Genomic DNA, 25,148 nt, shown 5'->3' on the forward strand with positions numbered 1-25,148 from the left:
AGGGACACAAGGGTTACAAATGCTGGAATCTGGAAAAATAAGGAGGGTGGTAATGGGAACCATTGAAGGAGAGATGAAGGGCAGATGGAACCAGATGGGAGGGGGATAGGGTGGGTGAAATGTGTGAGTAGTAGGTGGGTGGAACTAGGAAGGGGAGCGGGATGAAAGGGGCATACGGGAAAGGGAACAAAAATGAGAGAACCGGAGGTGGATCGGAAGAGAGAAGGGGAAACACGGGAGGTAAGGGTTACCTGAAATTGGAAAATTCAATGTTCATTCCATTCGGTGGTAGACTATCCAATCAGAATATGAGCTGTGTTAGACCTCGCCCTGGCAGTGGAGAAGGCCGAGGATGGACAGATCGGTATGGGAGTGGGAAGGGGAGCTGAAATGGCATGCAGCTGGGAGCTTGGGATGGTCATTGTGGACAGAGTGCAGGTGCTCTACAAACCGGTCACCCAGGCAAACTGTTTCACAGGTCGAGACTGTGCAATTATCTCTAAAATTCTTGTGACTTTTAGTTTTAGTGCAGCAGAATGAAATGCTCTTCTTGAACTATTTTGGAAAAAATATTAACTCGAGGCTTCTGTCCCACAGCTGCAGGTACAAATATTATGTAAGAATTCTGCTCATCAACAGTGATCCCGAAACTAACATAAAGACAGACTATATACTCACATGTCTGGTGTAAGGGATCTTGCGATGTACTCTGCAGCTCAGCAATAAAATTATACATTTAAAGGAATATTCCATAAAACACAAAAAACTGAATTTGATTAGTAAACTGTGTTCTGTGAATTTTACATTTTATATAAAATCAAAATCAAGTTTTTAATGTTTTATCTTTACGTGGAGGACAGCTTCAATTGTGGTTTGGATGACTTGTTATCATTCTTACAATGATCAGATTCAGAACTCTAACATTGTCAGCACTGAGCATCTATCGGGCACAGATGGCCACTGGCAACAGCAGAACTATTTCCCCTCCCAACCTGTAATCTCGTGCTTTGGTTCTACAGTTAACATTGAGGCAAGGAACCATCCCTGCTTTAGTGTGGAATGTAGGAGAGCATTCCAGGAACTGTATGAGATCCGCTTAAAAATAAGATATCAAACTGGTTGAGCTACAACACCAGACCATATGCAAGCTATGTACAGAGCCATGCAATCCCACAACAACAGATTGAATAGGAGATTCCTGCTATACCTCAGTAAAGTAGTACAGTTAAGTAGGAGGAGATTCCTCCTTGAACAACAATCAATAAAAACAGAGCTTGAGACAAGTGCAAAAGACCTGCCTGATGTACTTACAACCCTATTCAGCCACATGTGCTGATGAGTGATTCTGCCATTACAGAATCCAGTGTTCAACCAATTTCGTTCTCGAACCAGATTGGTACTGAAAATATGATTGAGAATGAGCTGCATCTTTAGGGAGAGTACTTAATGTGGCTACAGTACCGGTATCTAAACCATGTGGAATGTGTCTAGTCTACCTGAGATCTGATACCTCCTTTCAAACATCACTAAAGTTTCAAAATGTGCATTCGATAGTGCTATCAAGCAGTATTTACTCAGCAATGACCTGCCTTGCATCATGAAATCAGAGGTACCGTATTCAATTCCATTCACAAAATTTTAGGTAACAAAGATGTCCATCCCCATATATAGGCTTGGTATTGTTTTTTTTTGTCACTGAGGTGCAGTGAAAAGCTTGTCTTGCATACCAATTGTACAGGTCAATTCATTACACAGTGCAGTTACATTGAGTTAGTACAGAGTGCATTGAGGAGAAAAGTGGCACACATGTTCCAGGTAATAACCATCTTCAACAAGACAGAGAGGCTAATTACCTTAACTTGGCATTCAGTGATATTGTCACTATGGCTTATCCCATTATAAATATCGAAGTGGTCATCACTGACGGAAAGGTTAACTATATTAGCTTAGAAACTGGAATGACTTGCCTCCCAAAGCATTTCCATGTACTACATGCCACATGTCAGCAGTGCAATGACACACAGCAGTTCTTATAACATTCAAGAAATTTAACATGGTCAAGGAAAAAGTTGCCCATTTGACAGGTATCCCATCCTGCACCAGAGCATAGTGAACTGCAGTTCGTCCATAAAATTTGTCTGTCGCTGAATTAAGGAGGAAAATGCCAAGACCTGATATAAGTACTCCCCATTCAGTGGCATGACACTAAACTGACAGGACCCCTATTAGTTATGGTTTGAGGATCCCCTCTTATTCTTGGTATCTTCCTCCATTGTCTGGCTAAACTTGTTCTCACATTGAACAACTCCCTTGACTCCAGTTAATTACAAAAAAAGCATGCAGTTATTTAGTAAGACTGGTGCAATGCCGGCCTTTATTACAAAAGGTACGTAGTAGAAAATCAGAGAAGTTTTGATACCACTTAACAGGGCAGTGGTGACATCGCACTTGGAGCAATGTGTACAGTTTTGGTTGCCATATTTAAGAAAGCATATGCTTGCATTGGAGGCAATGCGGAGAAGATGCTCTGCACTGATTCCTGGGTTAAGGTACAAAGAAAATTCAAGCAGCTTGAGTCTGTGCTGATTGGGCCAGAGAGAAATGACAGGTGATCTCATTGAACTATACAGGATTCTGAGGGAGATTGACAGGGCAGATGCTAAGAATATGATTCCCCCTGTGGGGATATCTAGAACTGGGGTGGGGACGAGGTTTCAAAATCCCATTTCAGAGGCAGATGAGGAGGACTTTCATCCAGCAAGGTGGAGATGCAGAGTCACTTAGATTATTCGGGGGGAGGCGGCTGCCGGTCAAGTGATAGGGGGAGAAAGTAGGAAAGTTGAGGTCTCAAGATTACATGAAGGGTGATTTTATCAACTGGCCTTCTCTTGTCCCTTATCTTCTGTACTTTGCCCGTTTAGGTTGATTTTTGTTCTTTTTTTGTTCCACTGCATTTATAATAAATACCTTTCCTCTGGTGACACAGGTGCAACCTGACGCCACCACGAAAGGTTTATTTGAAATAAGGTACAGGGATGAACCCATTGCTTCCGCCCAGCCTCTGTTGTTGCGCATGTCAGATCGTCTTTATTTGCAGACAGTTTTGACTATTTGATTGGTGCACCGGGGCTGCGACGTTGGTTTATGTTATTTTTTCCACCCCCCCCCCCCCCCCCCTCCCCTTTCAGGTCGCAGGAGCTCAGTCTTCCATTAACTACAGCTCCTCTCGTCACTGAGAAGGTTTGCAGTGCGTTATAAATGTTCTTCCTGGAGGAGGGGTATACCCTGTGGAGTGAGTTATCGGGCTGGAGGCCGCTGCTGCTCGTCATGCTGCTGGTGGTTGGGGCCTTTGTCGTAGCTTTCGTCCTGCTGCTGTATATGGTCTCGCCGCTGATCAGCCCCAAGCCGCTGAAACTGAGCGGCTCGCACGTCGTGGTGAGTGGGCAGCGGTGCGCGATTGCTGCAGGACGCGACCCGTGTCAGCGCCGCGTTCACTCAGCGCTTTCTCGGGGGAACCGCGCTGGGAGCTCCGCTCATGGCTCGTACAGTTGCAACAACACAGACTGAATCGTGAGCCTCTCGGCTGCAAATGTGTTGATGCTTTGAGAAACTCTAATCAAATCGGTTAAGAAACCCTTTTTTCAAGCCATTTGCATCCCTTTTATTCAGATTTTAAAACTGCATATCTTTTTTTGTGTGTGATCAGTTACTTGATGTTGATTCCCTATTTTCCATCAGTCTGTTTCAGGTTACAGTGTGTGCTGGGTCGCGGCTTTGATTGCTCTGAAGGGACAGTTTTCTTTTGCTTCCACCTACATTGTTGTTTCTTCCCTGTGTTTGGAAAGCTGCTTGGGCCTTTGCCCTTACTCGCAAGGGCCAAGTTCAGCGAAAGAACCCACGATGTGGAGATTTGAGGCTGCAAAGTTTGCACCTTTTCAGACTTGTCACGCCTTGTTGGAGCCTAAATTTGCTGTCAGTGTTTGTTATTTTTGTCTTCTGATTTAGATCTGAACTGCATTGTTGCATCATTGTTCGAACATGCCTCCGAGGATGTCATTTAGTAATTAAGAGTGGTGCGTGGAATGATTAGCACAATTTTGAATGTAATAGCTTCTACATAGATGAGAAAAATATAAAGGCCTGATGAGCTTTATTTGCTTTTAACTAACAAGTTGAACAGGGCTAACTTATAAGGAGTAATTAGTATTCCTGGATTTTAGATGGTTAAGAAGTGATTTGTTGGTTGGGAAACCTAGAATTAGACTGTATGTTATTTAAAAATTAAAACGATTTTTTGGAAGAGGTTACTAAACATTTGAACATGCGAGGTGATATTAGGAACTTGTCTGAAAATGCTGTCTGATTTTTTTAAAATCTCAGCTTGTGAGCATTTATTAAACTAATGCAATAGGAATAAAATAAAAACAGTAAATGCTGGAAATATTCAGCAGGTCAGGTGGATCTTTCAGAACTAAAACACTGGCATTAAGAGGTTTAGGACAGAAGTGAATATGGATTTGGGTTATAGTTCATCCTTGATCTCATTGAAAGGTAGAAGAAGCTTGAGAAAGTATTTGGTCTACTTGTGTACCTGTATTTTATCTAATCACATGTCAGGTGCCAGGCTAAGTTTAAAAGATTCCCAAAGCAACTTATCCAAAGGCCAAGAGGACCATAAGATCTAGGAGTAGAATTAGGCCTGTGTCTTTATAAGGCATTGGCCAGACCACATTTGGAGTATTGTAGGCAGTTTTGGGTCCCATATCTAAGAAAGGGTATGCTGGTGTCGGAGGTTTACGAGAATGATCCTGGGGGTGAAAGGGTTGCCGTATGAGCAGTGTTTGCTGGTTCTGGGCCTGTACTTGCTGGAGTTTAGGAGGATGAGGGGGGATCTCATAGAAACCTACCGAATATTGAAAGGCCTGGATAGAGTGGACATGGAGAGGATGATTCCTGTAGGAGGAGAGTCTAGGACTGGAGGGTACAGGCTCAGAATAAAAGAACATCCCTTTAGAACAGAACCTGTCCCTTCTGCAGGCTCCATGCTCTCTCAGCACTGCCTGCCCCTCCACCTATCTATGTATGTCCACAAACCTGGCCACGAAGGCATCAATTCCATCATCCAATTCATTAACATATAACGTGAAAAGTGCTGGACCCAGCATCAACTCCCACTCTTTGCCTTCCGCCAGTCAGCCAATTTTCTATCCATGCTAGTACCTTTCCTGTAATACTATGGGCTTCTATCTTGTTTTGCAGCCTAAGGGAAGAAACTTCCACTGAAAAGGCTTCTTTTTTGTCATATTCCAAATTCCTGTCCTTTTGCCATAACTTGAATATCCAATGCTACATTGCAGAACGTGTGTTCTCTCTACCCGTGTCCATCTGAGTTGTGTCATCTTTGCTATTGTGTTGGCACTGCCTGCACTCCTTGGGAGCCAATTTTGCCATCTGTTTACAATTCCCATTTCTAGTTCTCTCATTCTCTCTGTTTACACACCAGGGAACCTTCCCCCCCTAGGCCTTTTTATCCATTTCTCTCGGGAAGTCTGGTGGCACATGTTGTTGCTCTCCTGTTATGTGAAATGGCTGCGCGTTTGCAAACATGCTCCTCTTCTCAAACTTGAACTTGGCACCTGATCGAAATCTTAGCAAGCGGAAGGTCTCTTGATCTCCTTCACTCCCCTCCTTTCGTAATATTATGCTGTCTGTTCTTTGTTTTGTAATTTATCATAACATTTTTTTGTCTTTGTTTCTTACCAACTTTATTCCCCCTCAACTTTTCCCTTCCCTATTGTCATTTGACACCTAAAGTGGTCTTCACATTGAAAGCTTCTTCCCTTTTGGTCCTCATTTGGCCTATGGATAAGCATTTTTTTGGTTTTCAAATTTAACCTGGCATGTGACTTTTTTTTAAAAAAGTCTTTTTTCTTCCTCCTTTCAGGTTTCTCACCATTCAGCTCTTGAAAGTTGACTGAGTTTCCCCTCAGCCAATTTAAAAAGCAAGTTCAGATCTTGATGGCTGACAAAATACTCTCCTTCCTTCTCAGCTTGGGCAGCATCCTTTGTATTGTTAAATATTCTGCTTGGAGAGGTGCATCTATGACTCTCACATTTCACCAAATGACCATTGCAGCCTTTTTTTATCCACTGATTGTCACAGTTTTTTGTTGACCAATTTTAGTAGATTTTATTCATACTCCTTTAAATAGCTGCTGAATTGTCACTCCCTGATCTAAGAGCCACATTTCAGGACTCGTCTGCAGACTAAATTGTGCATACGCAATGGTTGATTACTGAAACTCAAGGACTGTTATTTGTAGTACAGTTTTTTTTACATAATCTTTAGGGTGGTTCACTGGAGTTCAAAGAAAAATCCAGAACTTTGCTACTGATTCCACTAACCTCGGTTTCCAGATCATGCCCTTTTTTGTTTTAAAGAGAACTTCTCATTCACCTTCTCTCTATATCACCTTCCATGGTTCTTTTTGCTGCAGCTAATTAGCTCATTTTTGTGCTGTGATTCACTGTCTGCATCTTCAATTTCCTTCCAGCCCCTCTTTCCCTTCTAACTGTGCTGATAGTACTGACCTATTTCTCTTTACTTGAGCTTTTTTTTGTTCTCTGTTTAAAAGCTGGTGTCATTAGTTAAAGTCTAGAAAGCTTAGCTTAAATCTCTCATTGGCAGGGTGGGAGCTTGTACTTTACTTCCTTTAGCTGTCACTGCTTCCCAACTGTACACTGGTCATTGAGTCAACAGCATGAAAACAGGCCACCTGACCACCAAGTATCTATGTCTTTGACATGCGGGAGGGAACTGGAACACCCAAGGGAGACCCATGCAGATGGGGAGAAGGTGGAAACTCCACACAGTCAGCACAGGAGGGGGGGATTGAACCTAGGTCTCTGGAGCTGTGAGGCAGCAGCACTAACCAGTGCACTGCTCCTTTCATAGCACCTACTGCTAATTGTACCTGAGTTCCTCAGTGTGATGTAGTAAAGAGAACCTGGACTCCCGAGTCACTATCAGTAAGCCAGATGGCTTTGAATTCATCCTGTGATTTCACCCTGGCTGACTATGACCCTGCCTCCCCACCCCATTGGCTTTGACCCCCTCCCCCTCCACTTTTACTTGTACTTCTATTATGTTCCTTTTTTTTGTGGCGAAAGCTTCCCTTCCACAGTTTTTTATGGAGCCGACACATGTTTATTCGACTTCCCCCTTTTCCGCTCCCACCTCTTCCTCTTGCTCCCTTCCCAGAGCCGTAGTTGTCTCCCCTTAGCCTTGTTTTCGTCTCCTTTTCTCCCAGGCTCTAAGTTCAACATGTCATCCTTCAGCTTTTTCAGCATCTTGAATGTGATCCCAACACCAAGCACAGAGATCCATCACATGCCCTTTTGCCACCTCCTGTCCCACTTTCGTGATAAAGCAGAGATTATCTGCAGCATTTTGAATTTAGAGTAAATTTACTGCTCTAAATGCAGTTGCCACTCCATTAGGAAGACTAAATATGGTTTGAATGATTTGCTTTGGACCTTTAGTCAAGAGCATGACTCTGAGCTTCTGTTAGATGTCCATTTAATTCCCCATCCCACTTTTACACGTTCACTATGTGGTTTAATGAAATTCAGTGTAAACTTGAGGAACTATTCCCAGCTTTCAATAGGCACTTGAGCCTTCTGCGGTTAACGCTGCTTTCAATGGTTTGTCGTTCTGCTAATTCCATCTTTCATTTCTTTACTTGCCCCAGTATTATTCCCTTTTACTTTGCAGATCCCTGCTTTTGTCTTAATCTCTCTTGAATTCTGCTCTATCACTGCATTCCCTTTGTTTTGCGCTTCCTACCCTACCCCTGACAATTTCTTTTGCGTCAATATTTCACCATTTTCCATTTGTAATGGAGGTTACTGGTGTTCTGTCTCCATAAATGCCATCTGACCTAATAAGTATTTTCAACATTTTCTGGTTTTGTTCCACATTTTTGGAATTGGCATTGCTTTGCTGTGGTATTTCTGATATCTCTTCAGCTTCTAACTTTGCACAGTATACCTCATTAGTAGCTCTGTGGTCTGAATGTATAAAAGTTCTTGCTTAATTTTTGACTGGTGCTATAGCATACCAGTTTCACAGTCGTTGTCTACTCCACCTGCAACTTGAGCCCATTCTATTTGCCAACATACTTTCCAACAGTTCGATCTAGCCTGCAATTCCATTCTTTTGACTATGGGTGACTGGCCATCATTCTTTACCCCTGTCCCCAGAAACAAAATCTGGTGTTCGTCTAGATACCGCTGGACCACTTCCAATATCAGTTTTGCCATGTAAAGGAAAATGTTCATCCTGAATTTGATTTTTTTTTGTTTCATCTTTCAATCATACGGTGCTTGATTTTGTTTTGGAATATATGTACTGTAGACCATTTTTTTCCCCCACCTAAGGTAGAAAATAATTTTCCAGTGTGGTTTTTCTGCATTTGATGTTACCACAAATATCATCTCTTCCAGTGCTTTTGGGCAGTTCCTTTCCAATATCATGCTTGTACCTTAATTAGTTGATCAGTTGATATCAAATTTGTTAAATACAAAAGCAACGCCTAGTTTATTTATCCTTCAGTCATTCTAGAATATGCCTTTTGTTGTGAAGGTAAAAAATACGCAAGTTTATTTTGTCCAAAGGAAAATGGTAGTGAAAAGAAAATGAAACCAAATGTGTGTAAGATGTTGGTAACTAATTTCAATGTGTTAACAAACTTTTAGAAGCTCAGTCCTTTTTCTTTGAACTGGATTTTTAAAAACCATGAAACATCACATGTTGATTGTTGATCAAACAAAGGCTCGCACTTGCATAGTGTTCTCACGTACCCGGGAAATGTGGCAGCAAGTTCCCACAAACAGTAATAGGACAGACCAGATTTTTTTTGGAGAGATGTTCCAAAAAGAATGTATAGTGATTACTCTAATGCATGAAAAATGTTTTTGTTTTGTAACTTTTATTGTCCTCTTTAAAGGTGACGGGAGGGTCAAGTGGTATCGGTAAATGCATTGCCATTGAATGCTTCAAGCATGGTGCTTTTATAACCTTGGTGGCTCGGGATGAGGTATGTGATAGAATCCAGTTAATAACTCTGTGTCCGGTTGCTATATTTTAATTGATCTGGTAGGATGATTTTAGCACAACATACTTGTGTTGAGGGAATCAATTTGTTCCTTTTAAGTTGGGTTTATAAGAAAGTGTGGAGAGTAGAATTTTTGCAAGTTTGAATTTATGAAAGATCATTATAAATTGTGGGTAAAATCTTTGAATGTGAACAGGTCATTTTGATTTTTGCTCCATTCTTACGTACTTTAACACCAAAACACTGATTATATAATTGTAGACTGTCAGCTTTCTTTTTACAAGGCAAATATCATGAAACAGTAACAATCATGAATTGTGTTTTGGGGACATGTTGTCTTCCTGGTACATCAATAAGCACAGGTGAAAATAAAACATTGGATTTGTCAGTCAGCTTGATTAGATTAGCAGCATACAGATAAATTGTTACAACAGGTCCTTCCAGGTTACAAACACACAACTTATGGACATACCAACGAGCATTTGGGAGACTGGCAGGGATGGATTTGCCAGCTGCTGTGTGATTGCAGGCATCTTCTGCAGATGGGAGTGGGACATCTATGTTCTTTCCCTTTTCTCCCTCTTACTCCACCCCCCCCCCCCCCCCCCCCCCCCCCACCACCACCACCACCAATCGGGTTGAGCCGAGCAGAGCTGGGAGCGCTGTTCAGACTTGCTCGCTGAGTCAGTGAGGCCGGCTGGCAACCACTCTTCCCACACCTGCTCGCTCTCCCATCACAGATGGACAATACACCTTGCCAGAGGTTTGATGTCATAGGTTTGCATGGATCCTTCTATTTTGATAGTGAGTAGAGAGAAATTTACACTTAAGTCAAACATCTGTCATGTCTTTTGTGCAAATGGACTAATTATACCATCTTTCATAATGTTTTAAAATCAGTCAAATTTTCTTTCCATCTACATTCTGAGGAGAATGTTAAGTAACTTGCTGATCCATCGTTTAACGTGAAGAGGTTCCTCACCCATGTTTTGGAAAAGGGCTTTATCCTTCCATTGGCATTTTTAATCCTCTTAATCATGGCAGTTTAGTAAATATAAAGCTTTTAATTTCCTTTTTTTCCAAGAAATTTCTGCAGGAGTTTAGCACCAATCCCACTTTTAAAAATGTTTGGAAATTTAATAGGCGATTCGGCAAGGATTGAAAGCATTTCCTTATCATAGAACAGTACAGCACAATACAGGCCCTTCGGCCCACAATGTTGTGCTGACCAGTAAACTTTGCCTAAGACTATCTAACCCCTTCCTCCCATATGTCCCTCTATTTTAAATTCCTTCATATGCTTACCTAGCAATCTCTCGAATTTGACCTGCCTCCACCACCGCCCCAGGCAATGCATTCCATGCCCCAACCACTCTGGGTAAAAAAAAACCCTCTGATATCTCCCTTGAATTTGCCACCCATTAGTTTAAAGCCATGCCCTCTTGTATTGAGCATTGATTATCATGTGTTTGATGCTGGTTGTTTTTGAGATGGGATGCGTAACGACACTTCGGTAGTAAGGTTAGGAATTTAATCAGTTGCAGAAGTTTAAAACCATTTTTAAGAAATCAATGTAATCGGGGATAAAATGGAAGAGCACTTACTTATTTATTCAGAGTTTCCATTTCCCCTTTTCAAATTAGAACAGGTTATGTGTTTGAAATGGTAGCAATTTTATTTTAAGAGGAGAACCTTTCCTTCTGGGTATATCTGCATGTCCAAGTGCCATGCTTTTTTTTTAAACAATGCAAAATAATCCTAAAATGCTGCTTAATTTGGGGCCTTAAATTGATCCCATTTGAGTTCGCTGATCAGAACAGTTGAGTTGGATCACCCAAGGCTTGGAATACACTTAAACTTAGGGAACAGATTGCAGTTCTCTTTGAACATATGCTGTCGCCAAAGTTCACTGAATGTCTAAAACAAAATCTCATGATATGGTTTAATTATTTTATTTTCCAGACCAAACTTCTGCGAGCAAAGAAGGAAATTGAGAAGCATTCAATCAATGATAAACAGGTGGGCGTAGAAGAGTTGTTAAATTGTGTGAGTGCTTTATACCAGAGCATTTTGTGTGTATGGGTGTAGAGCTATTGTGATTTAAATGTTGCCCTTGTATTTCTAAGTAGCTTCTTTGTTCACTGACATTTTATTGAAAGAGAGCAGTTCACATGTGATTGGGGAATGAGAGAGCTTTCATTTTGGCAAGATAAATTGTATAGCTCTGCCAATATGAAAATATTTTGGTTTCTGGCAAAATAACTATAAGGTTTAAAACATGCTTTCTAAATGCTGGTTTTAAAACCTCATTAAATACTAACCATCCATAGCATGAGTATTTCTACCAGATTGGTTCTTAGTTTTTATTTCTGCAGGATGTCACCATGTAAACGGCTGAGTGACTGGAAGTGGGGCATATTCACTTTAAATTTACTGGGTATGCTGATGAGTTCTCTTTGGATATTCAGTCAGTATTGCACTTTCTTTCTTGTGTTTCTGGGGAAAGACTTGCACTTCTTCCCATACTTTGCCCAGAGGTAGGCAATCTATCATTGAGCAAGAGTGGCTTTGTGTTTTTTTCTCCCCCCTGCCTCACTCTTGCACTTATGTTCTGTCTTGCACTGCATTGTCCCCCCTGGTGTTTTTCCTTGCTTGTGATCATTTGCACGTCATTTCCCTGTGTCATATATAGCACTCTCCTCCCCAGTGATTCCCTGTGCCTGTTCCCTTTTCTCCCTGCACTCATTTGTGGTCTCCTTCTCGTCCAAAGAATCAATTCCATTGTATAGTTAATTGTTCCAGTTTTCATTGCACAGTTGTTTAAGGAGATACTTGTGCAGTTCTATATTCATTGATGCTTCAGCTGTGATTATCAATGCACATTTGATAGTGAAGACTGTCTGATTTGTTTCACAGGTGGTATTGTGCATATCGGTTGATGTCTCAAAAGACTATGGACAAGTCCAGAGTGTGATTAAACAAGTACGTTTGTTACTTTCTCTCCCCCTCCCCCAACAATACTATTTGTATCTTGTTTGAGCAGTTGAACTGCCATTGCATCAACACCATGCAAATGCATTCTCGATGCACTGACAGCTTTACTCCCCTCTCTTGCATGGTTGCCTTTGATTTTTTTTGTTGTTGAGCATTCAAGTTAAATTACTTCTGTTGCTAAAATTGAGCCTTTCTTTTGTGAATGATTTCAATGCTGTAATTTATCACCTAATTTGCAGATTTCACAGACAAGTACATGGAATTGTAAAATGCAAATTTTAAAAATAGTGAAAATACCCCAGAATACTTAACTGTCATAGTCATAGATTTATACAATATGGAAATGGGCCCTTCAGCTCACTGAGTCTGTGCTAGCCATAAAATACCCCTTTACACAAATCCTACATTCGTCCCATTTCATCCTCCCCACACTCCCATCAACTCCATTCTCCCCCACCCCCAACGGCCTTGTGTTTGTGCTGCATTCGGTGTTCACAATGTGGTTGTCTTTACATTGGAGAAACCAAACGCAGATCGGGTGGCTTTGTGAAATACCCGCATTCGATATGCAGAGTCTGCCCTGTTGCCTGCCATTTTATTTCTCCGTCCCACTCCTACTCCAACCTATCTGTCTGTGGCCTACCGCGCTATTGTAATGAGGCTGGACGAAAGCATGAGGAACAGCACTTATTTTTCATTGGGGCACGTTGCAGCCTTCAGAACTGTTGAATTCTACAACTTTGGGTATTTCACATTCTCTGCGTCAGAACTGACCAGGTCTGCTGTACTTGGCTCAGTTTTTCTATCCTGATTAGTATACCCTGACTTGGTATACTCCGGGCATTTAACTCATTTCTGTTTCTGTTTCTTTATTTTTTCCTCTCAACTGTTCTCATTTCACAGCTTTCAAGTTTTATTGTCCTTGTTATTTCTCCCTCATTAACCTATCAACCAGATTACTTCACCTTAAATCCATGGCAACTCTATCAAAATGTTCCATTTGTCCTATTTATTTGTCTAGGGCAGGCACAGTAGTGTAGCGGTTAGCGTAACGCTATTACAGCGCCAGCGACCCGGGTTCAATTCTGGCCGCTGTCTGTAAGGAGTTTGTACGTTCTTCTCGTGACTGCGGGGGCTTCCTCCAGGTGCTCCGGTTTCCTCCCACGTTCCAAAGACATATGGGTTAGGAAGTTGTGGGCATGCTACGTTGGCGCGGGAAGTGTGTCGACACTTGCGGGCTGCCCCCAGAACACTCTGGGTAAAAAAAGATGCATTTCACTGCGTGTTTCGATGTACGTGTGACTAATAAAGAAATCTTTATCTCAATTTTCTCCACCTTCTATGCAACTTAAATTAACTAGTTCTTCCCCTTTTTCTCACTTCTGGCAAAGAATCCTTTACCCGAACTGTTAACTCTGTTTTACTTTTCACAAATGCCGCCTGGTCTGATCTGTTTTCCAGCATTTTATGTTGTTTTCTCAGTGCCTTGTTACTGTTGATTACAGCTGGGGTTTAGTTTGTGAATTGAAACCCTTCCAGTTCCAAGAAAGGAACTTGACATTTGAAATTTGTTTTTCTTTTCCCCCACCCTTTTTATCCCTCATTCCTGTGGCCCCCTCACCCCGTCCCTTTGCCTCTTCCACCCATCACCTCTCGGCTTCTTGCATCACTCCCTTTCATCCCCTCTCCCCCACCCACCTACCTTCCCCCTCTCACCTGGACTCACCCATCACGTGCCAGCCTGTGCTGCTTCCCTGACCACCTTAGTCTGGCTTCTGCCCTCTTCCTTTCCAGTCCTGATGAAGGGTCTCGGCCTGAAACGTCAACTGTTTATTTCCCTCCATAGGTGCTGCCTGATCTGCTGAGTTGCTCCAGCATTTGGTGTGTGTTGCTCTAGATTCCAGCTTCTGCAGAATCTCTGGTGTCTCTTGAGATTTTTAAATATTTTAACCATCTTTTGGATTAATCATACATTTCTAGAAACAGAAGCAAATTAATGTTGAACCATATACTAAGAATTGTGAAGTACTTGTTAAACGATGTACTTGAAAGCCAACTGGTCGATATAATAACAGCTAATCCTCCTTCATTTTTCCAACCAAAAGAGTGACTCTTTGAATCCTTTTATTTGAAATATGGAATGCCATTGTTTGATTTTTTTTATAATAAGTAACTGAAATATTTTTTAAACCCCAGGCAGTGTATTCATCAAAAATGGCTTGGTGGAGATACAAGAGACTGCAGATATGGAATCTGGAGCAACCTTGACCCACTCAGTTCCTCCAGCAGTTTGTTTTTTGCTTGGTTGTATTAGTTGTGACTTGCTATTTACACAGCTTAAACCAATCTGTTCAGAGAAATAGTAACTTTTCAATTAAACATCTTTTTTTCCTGCTCAAACATTAATGTAATATTTAATTCAAGGCACAAGAGAAGCTGGGGCCAGTGGACATGCTGATAAACTGTGCTGGAACATCTGTTGCTGCAAAGTTTGAAGATGTTGATATTGGCTTTTTCAGAGTGAGTAATTTGCTTTAATAAGCTTAGATTTTTTTTTCATGATGTGGAAATATTTCTGGAAGCATGTAAAGAAAATTGCATTTTATTTTGGAGCTACATTGTTCCTACTAGTAAACATTCTTTACATCTTTTACCTTTCCTTCCTCCAAATACATAGATGCTTCTCTTGGACATTTTTCACAGTACAACCCTTTGGTTGGTTTTAGTAATAGTGAATCATTTCACATAATTGCAGTTTTTTTAATATTCATGTTTGGGTTTGAGGCATCGCTAGCAATGCCAACATTTATTGCCGTCCCTAATTACCTGAGAAGGCAACTGCAAATCGCCTTGAACCTTTTCCGGTGAGGGTACTCCATAGTGAGTTTGAGGACAGGCAATACATTTCCAAGTCAGGTGCTGCATGACTTGGAGGGATACCTACAAGTGGTGGTGTCCCCATGCATTTGCTGCCCTCGTCCTGTTTTTTAGGAATCACATCTGACTTTTTTTTTAGCCTTCAGGAGGAGGTGGAAAAACTCATGAAGCCGTAGTTTTAATTTTAAAGAAAACTTAAATAATAAACTTGTAAATGAATGAACTAGCCAACAGGTCAATGTGCTGCTGTTCAGCCAGTCATTCACTAACTATATTGGTTTACTTAAAAAGCAATGAGTCTGAATCGTGTCTGTTAAGTACTCCTCATACATTCATCAATAAATGACACTTTGAGCTTTTCATTTGTCAGAAGTTAATATAGGTTCTTTTGACGAGTTGAGCTACAGTATTTCAAAAAAATATTTCTTGGCTTGGATTTCAATCCAACAGAGAAAGACTTGACCTCTAGTCGTCTATCTGCCAGCTATGTAAGAGGGAAAAAGTAGCTGTTTTTGCTGCTTCTCCTGTTCATGTAAACATTTGTGGTCAAGGCCTGCAGGATGCCACACAGACTGCTGCCAACGCCCCTTCTGGTTCTGAAGTTAATTGCTAAAATTTCATCGTTGCTTAGTCGTGACTTCCCACATTAATGCATCTCTTCTCTGGCAGCCAATAAATGTAACATCAGTAATGTCCTGACTGACTTGCAGTCATGTCGACTTTAAGAACTGCCAAAGATAGACTCACTATCTTTAAAGGACCTGATAACTGTCTCAAGGCAAGTACAAAATAATATAAATGCTGGGATAATCCATTCTGCTGATATGCAGTTGGCATTTAGTTTCTAGTGTAATGGCATGTTATCATGTTGCTTGAATTTATCAAGTGAACTGCTCACCTATTTCACTGAATTAAATGTAATTTTAAGGCTCGTTGTTCAGCAGGCTTCATGTCAGCTTTTAGATATGAGAGTTAATGTGCCACTTTCTGTGTAAATTAAGTATTGCAGAGTTTGTTTTCTGTGTTGCTTTGATCTGGATGTTTTAAATGGCTTGAATATTGATTTTTGATTAGTATCGCACATCATTCTCTCCAGAGGTTAATGGAGATCAATTATCTGGGTAGTGTTTATCCTACCCGAGCTGTCATTCACACCATGAAAGAAAGAAGGATGGGAAGGATAGTATTTGTATCATCCCAGGCAGGACAAGTGGGGTTATTTGGATACACAGCCTATTCTCCGTCAAAATTTGCTCTTCGTGGATTAGCTGAATCACTACAAATGGAGGTACGTGCATCAATTTTATGTTTGTATTATGTTACATATCAGCAACAATAGAAACACACCGAGACATGTATAAGTGTTTAAAAACTATTTTATTAATAACTACTTGTAATAATAAGAAAAATAAAACGTTAGATATCAAGCATTAACCCCAAAACTAAACTCAAAAGTGTGTGTGGCAAATTCCCAAACTCCAAGTCCAGCAATAGTTCTCAAAGTTCAGTTCAGCAAGTCATAAGGTGAAACGTGAGCAAAGGCTTTTGCAAAACCACTGTTGACTGAAGAGAGAATGGAGAGAAAAATTACGAAATCCACATGTTCCACGATGGAACCCATATGACACCTCGATCTCCACTGCTTTGTTTCAAAGTTTCTGCCACCCCGAAGGCATTCGATACGTGGCCGCCCACAGAAATACCCGTTTTCAAGTATGGGTTAACGATGAAGTGGACTCCACTTGATTGCTCCAAAAATCCACACGTGGATTGTAGTGACAGACGCAACTATTGTTCTTCATCCATCGATACAGAGACCAGCAACTGTCAGCACGTTGTTATCTTGCTGTCTTGATGACACCACACACACACACACACACACACACACACACACACACACACACACACACACACACTACTGTCCAGGTGCCTTAAAGGGACCTTCACCAAATAGCAACCTGGCTCATAACAATTATATCTTGTGGCAATTTCCCACCCTCATTTTCAGGTATAACAAGTGTTCACTTCCCTATTGGATTTCCTTATCTCTTTTTGTTGTGACACTGTTGTAGAGCAAGACTGCTAGTTCTTCTGAGCTTTCTAACTCTTAAGAATTAGATAAGGACATGTGAAGGAAAATATAACATTCTTATTTTGAGTTAAAGATAAGTAACCGCTTTTAAATAACGCACTATTGGTAAGCAAGATTCAGTGCACAGATATATGTGCATATTTTTGCATGTGTTATGTTCCATTGAAAGCCAAACATTTCCTGAGGAAGTATCACATTTGTCTGGTTGTACTTGGCACTATTCACAGGGAAACATGGCAGGTGAGTGAGAGTTTGTAGTTTAAGCCCTTGACATTAGGCATTTTTGATATTTCGTGTGTTTCAGAATTTAATTCATCTTTCAATGTAATGTTAGTCAAATAGTGACTTTTAAATTCCAGTTAATGTTGCTTTCATTTTTTTACATTTATTTTCTTTTCCCAAATTACTTAAAGCAACAGTGTTTAATTCCCTCTAATACCAAATCCATCTCTGCCTTACCAAATGATAATGTGCAAATATGGGCAATTGTCATTGAAATTGGCCCTGAAAACACTGCAAATGCTTTTGTAATACTATAATGCACCTCATCGTGTCATTTGCCTTGTTAATGCATTTTTCTGTTGCAAGGTAGCTGCAATGAGGGGTTGCAGTATGCTCACTGTTTTTAATTAATGCAATGTAATTGTGGATACAGTTTTAATAATGCCTTCCATTAATTGTATTCCCCATTTGTCTTGTTGAGCATTTATTAAGTAGTGTTAACTTCAGAGTAGGGTGAAAAGATTTCAGATTTGCTGATCCTGATGATTTTACATTACCCTCCCTTTTCCTGCTGTTGAAGTACTGTTGCCTGCAGGTGAATTTCAATCCAAAGTAAGGTAGAGTAAGAGTATCCATACTTGAATCTCCAATTGGGAATGTGTCTAGAGCTCTGTCATCATGTTCATTACCCACCAAGCTGTAAATAACAGGAATGAGAAGAATGCACACTGTTTTGCCGCCAATGATCCCACAGAAGGGAAAGTTTCGCAATGAGTGTGGTTTCTTTGCCTGGTTTGCTAAATATAATTTTAAAATAGACACTTCTTTGTTTTGCATTTGTTGGTGTTTCTAGGTGAAGCCATATAATATCTACATTACAGTTGCTTACCCTCCTGACACAGACACACCTGGATTTCAGGAGGAGAATAAAGGCAAGGTAAAGGTTACTTTTTGACTAAATTTTGCTAAGACCTCTTTATATGCAGAGGGAGACGCATCTGTATTTAGTTTGTTCTTTTTAATCATTATACATCACGAGTACTTGAGAGAGCATGTGATCTGCTTACTGGTTCCTCCCAACTGAGTTTTAGTACCATAAAGTTGCTTCACATTCTTCCATTTTCATTCTTTGAAAATTAAGATGATACTTCTCTTTGTACTTTGCAAATCTTTCACATAAGTCTTTCGCAGAATTGCCAAAGTGCAAGATTAAGAAAACTGAACTTTAAGATCAAAACAGAACTGGTGAAAATTCAACATTTTCTGGTGTTAAAGAAAATGACAGTTTTGGTATTGAGATCTCAGAAACAAACAGGCAATTTTCTATACAAAGCTAATCTTTGGGGTGGGAAACCTTGGATTAAATACTTTAAAATATTTGCTGTAGAAGTGGCTTGTTTAAATTCACTCTTGTCTTTTTATTCTCACCCATGCTAGTCAGTTAGATGCAAATCTCAAATTATTTGCACGGTGAATTAAAGTGTATCCTAATGCCTGTGAATTGTCAAGTAGCAGAGTTTATCTTCAGTGCCAAATATATAACAGTCTTCAGGAATTGGATCAATTAAATTCAATCCGTGGTGGAAAAACTTAAAATTCGTGTATTTTTTTTAAATTGCAAGATAGTAACCAAGTTAGATTCATCAAAACAGATCCAAAAATGAGTCACATTGATAATTTGCATATCAAATCAATTCTATGGAATTAAAGCAAAAACAAGTAAGAAAATATTAGTTAGGGTTAGAAATATAGAATGGTAGAACAGAGGAACAGGCCGTTTGGCCCATGATGTTGGTTCCAACCATGATGCCAAATTAAACTAATCCCATCTGCCTGCAGATGGTCCCTATCCCCTTTTCCCTGCCTATTTATGTGCCTTAAACATTGCTATCAATTTGAATATCCCATTGTAATAGGTTTAAGCTCCTCAGATTTTTATTGTACTTCTTCAGCAATATGTCAACTGAGAATATTTTTTTTAATTTTAGCCTTTGGAGACCCAAATGATTTCTGAAACATCAGGACTATGTCAACCAGATCAAGTGGCAAAAATCATTGTAAAAGATGCTGTGGTACGTGTGTACAAGTAGAAATCTTGATGTTTGTAAATTATTGGCACAGTTTCTCATGTGTCATGTTTTGGTAAATCTTGCCTTGGAATTAGTTTATTATTGAATTATGTACCAAGGTACAGTGGAAAAACTTGTCTTGCATACTGTTCATACAGATCACACAGTGCATCGAGATAGTACAAGGTAAAACAATAACAGAATGCAGAATAAAGTGTTACACAGAGAAAGTGCAGTGCAGGTAGACAATAAGGTGCCAGGTCTTAATGAGATAGATTGTGAGGTCAAGAGTCCATTATCACAAGGCTTCTCGTTAACCCCTCTAACCAAGTTAGGGAAAATAAATGTCTTTAAATCAAAGATTTTTCCCTTGGATTGATGGAATCCAAGGCGAGGGTCAATTCTACAAAGAAGTGACACATGAATGATAGAAAAATAGGGGCTATGTGGGAGGGAAAGGTTAGGTAGATCTTTGAGCAGGATAAAATGTTGGCACAACATTGTAGGCTGAAGGGCCTGTACTGTGCTGTAGTGTTCTATGTTCTAAGTGATGTTGACTCTTTCCACCCCCTCAGGAGTTGACTTCTGCCAGAGTTTGTATTTCAAAAATCCCTATCTTTTAAATTTATTGTACTTGATAAGTTACTGGTCCAAAGAGATCGTCTGAGTTCACATCCTGTTAGGAGTAGCTCACCAATAGAATTCAATAAGTTTGGTCATTGGTGCTTGCTTCAGAAACAATTAGCTTAAACTACGGAGACTGGAGTTTAAAAGCCCCAAATAGTTCAGTTAATGGGAACTGTAATCGTGCTGCCCTGTTCCATCTGGTCTGTGTGGTATGAATCCAGTAAAATTACATATTTAATATTTACATTTAATGTACACTTAATGCATAATACTGCCGTAGTAGGCTCTATCTCAAATAATGATGAGTTGGAGTACAGGAGGGAGATAGCCTAGTAACATGGTGTCATGACAGTAACCTTTCCCTCAACGTCAGTGAAACAAAAGAGCTTATCATTGATTTCAGAAAGGTGGGCAGTGCACATGCTCCTGTTTGCATCAACAGTACTGAGGTTGAGAGGGTTGAAAGTTTCAAGTTCCTAGGAGTGAACATCATCAATAGCCTGTGCTGGTCCAACCACGTTGACACCATGGCCAAGAAAGCTCACCAGCACCTCTACTTCCTCAGGAGCTAAAGAAATTTGGTATGTCCTCTTTGACCCTCACCTATTTTTATCGATGCACCATAGAAAGCATCCTACCCAGATGCATCACAGCTTGGTATGGCAACTGTGCTGCCCGTGACCTGCAAGAAACTGCAGAGAGTTGTGGACACAGCACATCATGGAAACCAACCTCCCTTCCATGGACTCTGTCTATACTTCTCACTGCCTCGGTTAAACAGCCAATATAATCAAAGATCCCACCCACCCTGGACATTCTCTGTTCTCCCCCCTCCCATCAGGCAGAAGATATAAAAGCATACCACCAGGCTCAAGGAGCTATTCTGCTGTTATAAGACTATTTATTGCATGGTTCCCTTGTATGATAAGATAGACTGTTGACATCACGATCTACCTCGCTGTGACCTTGCACCATACTATCTACCTTCACTGCACTTTCTCTGTGCAGTAACACTTTATTCTGCACCCTGTTATTGTTTCTACCTTGTACTACCTCAATGCACTGTTGTAATGAATTGATCTATATGGTCGGTAGGCGAGACAGGTTTTTCACTGTACCTTGGTACATGTGACAATGACAAACCAATTTTGTGTCATTATGGCGCAGGAGGAAGCCATTGGATCCATCAAATCCATACTGTTATCCCTTTAGCTCTAAATTTATTTCCTTCAAGTTCCTATCCTGTTTTCTTTTCAAATCATTATCTCCATTTACACTACTCTTGCAAATGGAAAGTTCTAGGTCTTTGCTACTTGCTACTTTTAAAGAAGATAAAACGTCCCCACCACGTATCCCTTTCTGAAACTGAAATCTGTGCACTCTAGATCTTCTCAGCTAATAGAAATAGCTTTTATCTACCTTACCTAAGCCTGTCATGGTCATGTAAACCTAGTCAAATCTCCCCTGATGTTTCTTTTGCTTCAGAGAAAACCCTAACTTTGTAGCTAAAATCCTTTATCTCTGCACACATCTTTCTGAAATTGTGCTGACCAGAACTGGACACTATGCTCAACCTGTGGTTTAACCAGAGCTTAATAAAAGTGCACCAAAGCTTCCCTGCTTTTGTACTCAGTGTCTCCTAGTTGTGAAGCTAAGATCCCTTATACCTTGCTAATTAATCTTTCAATATGTTCTACTACCTTCAAAGATCTTTACACAGTTCTGTTTATTCCTGCACACTCTTTAGAATTTTGCCATTAAGTCTCCATTGCCTCTCCTAACCTCCTGCAAAAACATCGCCTCGCACTTATCTGTTAAATTGCATCTACTAGTTGTGTGTCCGAACAATTAAGCTGACCGTGTTTTCTTGTATTTGATTGTAAACCTCCATGCTGTTTGCCACACCTCTGTACAGATGTGAACAAAAGTCTGGTATTGTTGACACATTTAGAATTTATGCTCTGTTTCAACGTCCAAGTCAGAAAAACAGTAGTTCAAGCACTGATCCTTGGGGGAGTACCAGTGCCCCCTTCCTCTAGTCTGAAGAATAACTTAATTACTGGCTGTTTTATGTCCAAATGCCAATTTCTTAAATCCAAGTTGGCACTGACCCTCTTAGACCATGAAGCTTGATTTTGTTAACCAGCCATTAAGTGGTAATTTCTCAGATGTCTTGTTGTAAATGTATATAGACAAGACCCACTGCATTTCCTTTACAAGTCTTTTATTAGTTTAACAAAAAGTTAAATTAGGTTTGTTAAAAATAGCTACCTTTTTATGAATTTGCACCAGCTCTTAATTAATTCAAACCCCTCTGAGTACAATTTATTTTTTTCCCCTGATTTCTTGTTTCTTTAGTCACATCCATCATTCATGTTAAATTTGTTAGGCTGTAGCCACTATGGAGATCATGTCATCCTTTATTGAACAAGGATGCCGTTTGCCATTTCCCAAACCTTAGACACCTCCCCAATATGCAGGGAAGATGGGAAGATTTTGGCAATCCTTCCACACTCTTCACTCCCAATGCACTTAGCAACTTGGAATGCCGGATATCTGGACCAGGTAATTTGCCTGTTCGAAGCACAGCCAACCTTCCCACCATATCTTCCCTGTCAATTTTCACCCCCTCTATTCCCTCTATCATCCTTGGCTCTGCTGATATTTTATCACAATTGATCTGGCCTGGGTACTTGTTTACATCTTTACAGAAGACAACCACAACACTGAACCAAGGATCAGGAGGTAAATCTTGGCAGGATTTGTCAAATTCTTGATATGAGTCTGACCGTTCTGGAAGGGATGCCGGTCTGAGTGACTTGGTGATTTATTTTATCATGAAGCTGGCAATGTCTGTGTAACTTAAAGGGAACACTTGTTGCTACCTTGACTAAATGATTGGAAATTGACACAGTGCAAGAACCTAACCTGACAAAAAATTAACTTTTGACTCTTGCTTTTTCCCTGGTTTACGTTCAGATTAAATCAATCCTAATTATTAGCCTGTTTGAATTTGCAATATGTGGTAATTTGAGGGTTGTGTTGCTGTTTACTGTTTCATGATGTACGGGGCCTACAAGTTACAAATGCCCAACTGATGGACACCCTGTATGCACAAATGAGCATCGGGGAGACCGGTGGGAGAGATGGGGATTGATTTGCTGGCAGCTGCAGGCATTTCCTGCTGGGTGGGAACGGGGCATTTCAGTGTGCCTTCTCTCCCCGCCGGAGTCAGTGAAGCTGGCTGGTGGCCACTCTCCCCGTGCCTGCTCACTCTCCCACTCACTGGTTTTGTTCATCTCCGTTTGGCTTACGAACAGTTCTCGGGAATGGAACCCTGTCCCAACCTGAGGACTGCCTGTATTCCTCAATCTGAGACACGATTCTGCAGTAAAGCAACATTTAAAAACCATAGAACCATACAGCACAAAACAGGCCCTTCGGCCCACCGTGTTGTGCCGTCCATCAAACCACCCTCACACTACCTAACCCCTTCCTCCCGCATATCCCCCACCCCCCATCCCACACTCCTCCATATGCCTATCCAACAAGCTCTTGAACCTGTTCAATGTATCAGCCTCCACCACCACCCCAGGCAGTGCATTCCATGCACCAACCACTCTCTGGGTGAAAAACCTCCCCCTGACATCTCCCCTGAACCTCCCACCCATAACCTTAAAGCCATGCCCTCTCGTCTTGAGCATTGGTGCCCTGGGAAGGAGGCGCTGACTGTCTACTCTATCTATTCCTCTCAATATTTTATATACCTCTATCATGTCTCCTCTCATCCTCCTCCTTTCCAGTGAATAAAGCCCTAGCACCTTAAGCCTCTCCTCATATTCAATATGCTCTAATCCAGGCAGCATCCTGGTAAATCTCCTCTGCACCCTCTCCAACGCCTCCACATCCTTCCTATAATGAGGCAACCAGAACTGAACACAGTACTCTAAGTGTGGCCTAACTAGAGTTTTGTAAGGCTGCATCATCACCTCGCGGCTCTTAATCTCAATCCCGCGATTTATGAAAGCCAACATCCCATTGGCCTTCTTAACTGCTCTTTCCACCTGTGAGGTAACTTTCAATGAACTGTGAATATGAACCCCCAGATCCCTCTGCTCCTCCACACTGCCAAGTACCTTGCCATTCACCCAGTACTCTGCCCTGGAGTTTGTCCTTCCAAAGTGTACCACCTCACACTTCTCCGGATTGAACTCCATCTGCCACTTGTCAGCCCAGCTCTGCATCCTATCAATATCCCTCTGTAAGCTCCGACAGCCCTCCACACTATCCACAACACCGCCTATCTTAGTGTCGTCCGCAAACTTACTAACCCAGCCCTCCACCCCCTCATCTAAGTCATCTATAAATATCACAAAAAGTAGAGGTCCCAGAACCGATCCCTGCGGGACACCACTAGTCACTGCCTTCCAATCCGAGGGCACTCCTTCCACCACAACCCTCTGCTTTCTACATGCAAGCCAATTCCTAATCCACACAGCCAAGCTTCCTTGGATCCCTTGGCCTCTGACCTTCTGAAGAAGCCTACCATGAGGAACCTTATCAAACGCCTTACTAAAATCCATGTAAACCACATCCACCGCACTGCCCTCATCAATCTTCCTGGTCACCTCCTCAAAGAACTCTATCAGGCTTGTGAGGCAAGATCTTCCCTTCGCAAAGCCATGCTGGCTGTCCCTAATCAGTCCATGATTCTCAAGGTATTCATAAATCCTATCCCTTAGAATCCTTTCTAACAGCTTACCCACCACAGACGTGAGACTCACCGGTCTATAATTCCCTGGCCTATCCCTATTACCTTTTTTGAACAAGGGGACAACATTCGCAATCCTCCAATCCTCTGGCACCATCCCCGTGGACAACGAGGACTCAAAGATCCTTACCAGTGGTTCAACAATCTCCTCCCTAGCCTCTCGAAGCAGCCTGGGGAATATCCCATCAGGCCCTGGAGATTTATCTGTCTTAATATTATTTAACAACTTCAACACATCCTCTCTCTTGATATATACAACCTCGAGAACATTACCCCTACCAGCACTCCCTTCCGCATCTTCAAGACCCTTCTCCCTGGTGAATACTGAAGAGAAGTACTCATTCAGAACTTCTCCCACTTCCGCCGCCTCCAGGCAAATT

The 25,148-nt window shown here is 41.2% G+C and overlaps 1 protein-coding gene across 1 annotated transcript in view; it reads left to right on the forward strand.

Moving 5' to 3' along the window:
* Positions 1-2,818: 2,818 nt before the first annotated feature.
* Positions 2,819-25,148, forward strand: part of kdsr (3-ketodihydrosphingosine reductase) — a 35,813-nt gene continuing 13,483 nt past the window's right edge. Inside the window, exons 1-9 of the mRNA XM_052016982.1 lie at positions 2,819-2,904; positions 3,189-3,435; positions 9,009-9,098; positions 11,079-11,135; positions 12,033-12,098; positions 14,535-14,630; positions 16,084-16,275; positions 18,155-18,238; positions 19,290-19,373. Coding sequence (XP_051872942.1) covers positions 3,259-3,435; positions 9,009-9,098; positions 11,079-11,135; positions 12,033-12,098; positions 14,535-14,630; positions 16,084-16,275; positions 18,155-18,238; positions 19,290-19,373 — 846 coding nt within the window. The 5' untranslated portion in view covers positions 2,819-2,904; positions 3,189-3,258. The remainder of the gene's footprint in view (positions 2,905-3,188; positions 3,436-9,008; positions 9,099-11,078; positions 11,136-12,032; positions 12,099-14,534; positions 14,631-16,083; positions 16,276-18,154; positions 18,239-19,289; positions 19,374-25,148) is intronic.

Source organism: Pristis pectinata, chromosome 5 (genome assembly GCF_009764475.1).
Source record: "Pristis pectinata isolate sPriPec2 chromosome 5, sPriPec2.1.pri, whole genome shotgun sequence".
Lineage (NCBI taxonomy): Eukaryota > Metazoa > Chordata > Chondrichthyes > Rhinopristiformes > Pristidae > Pristis > Pristis pectinata.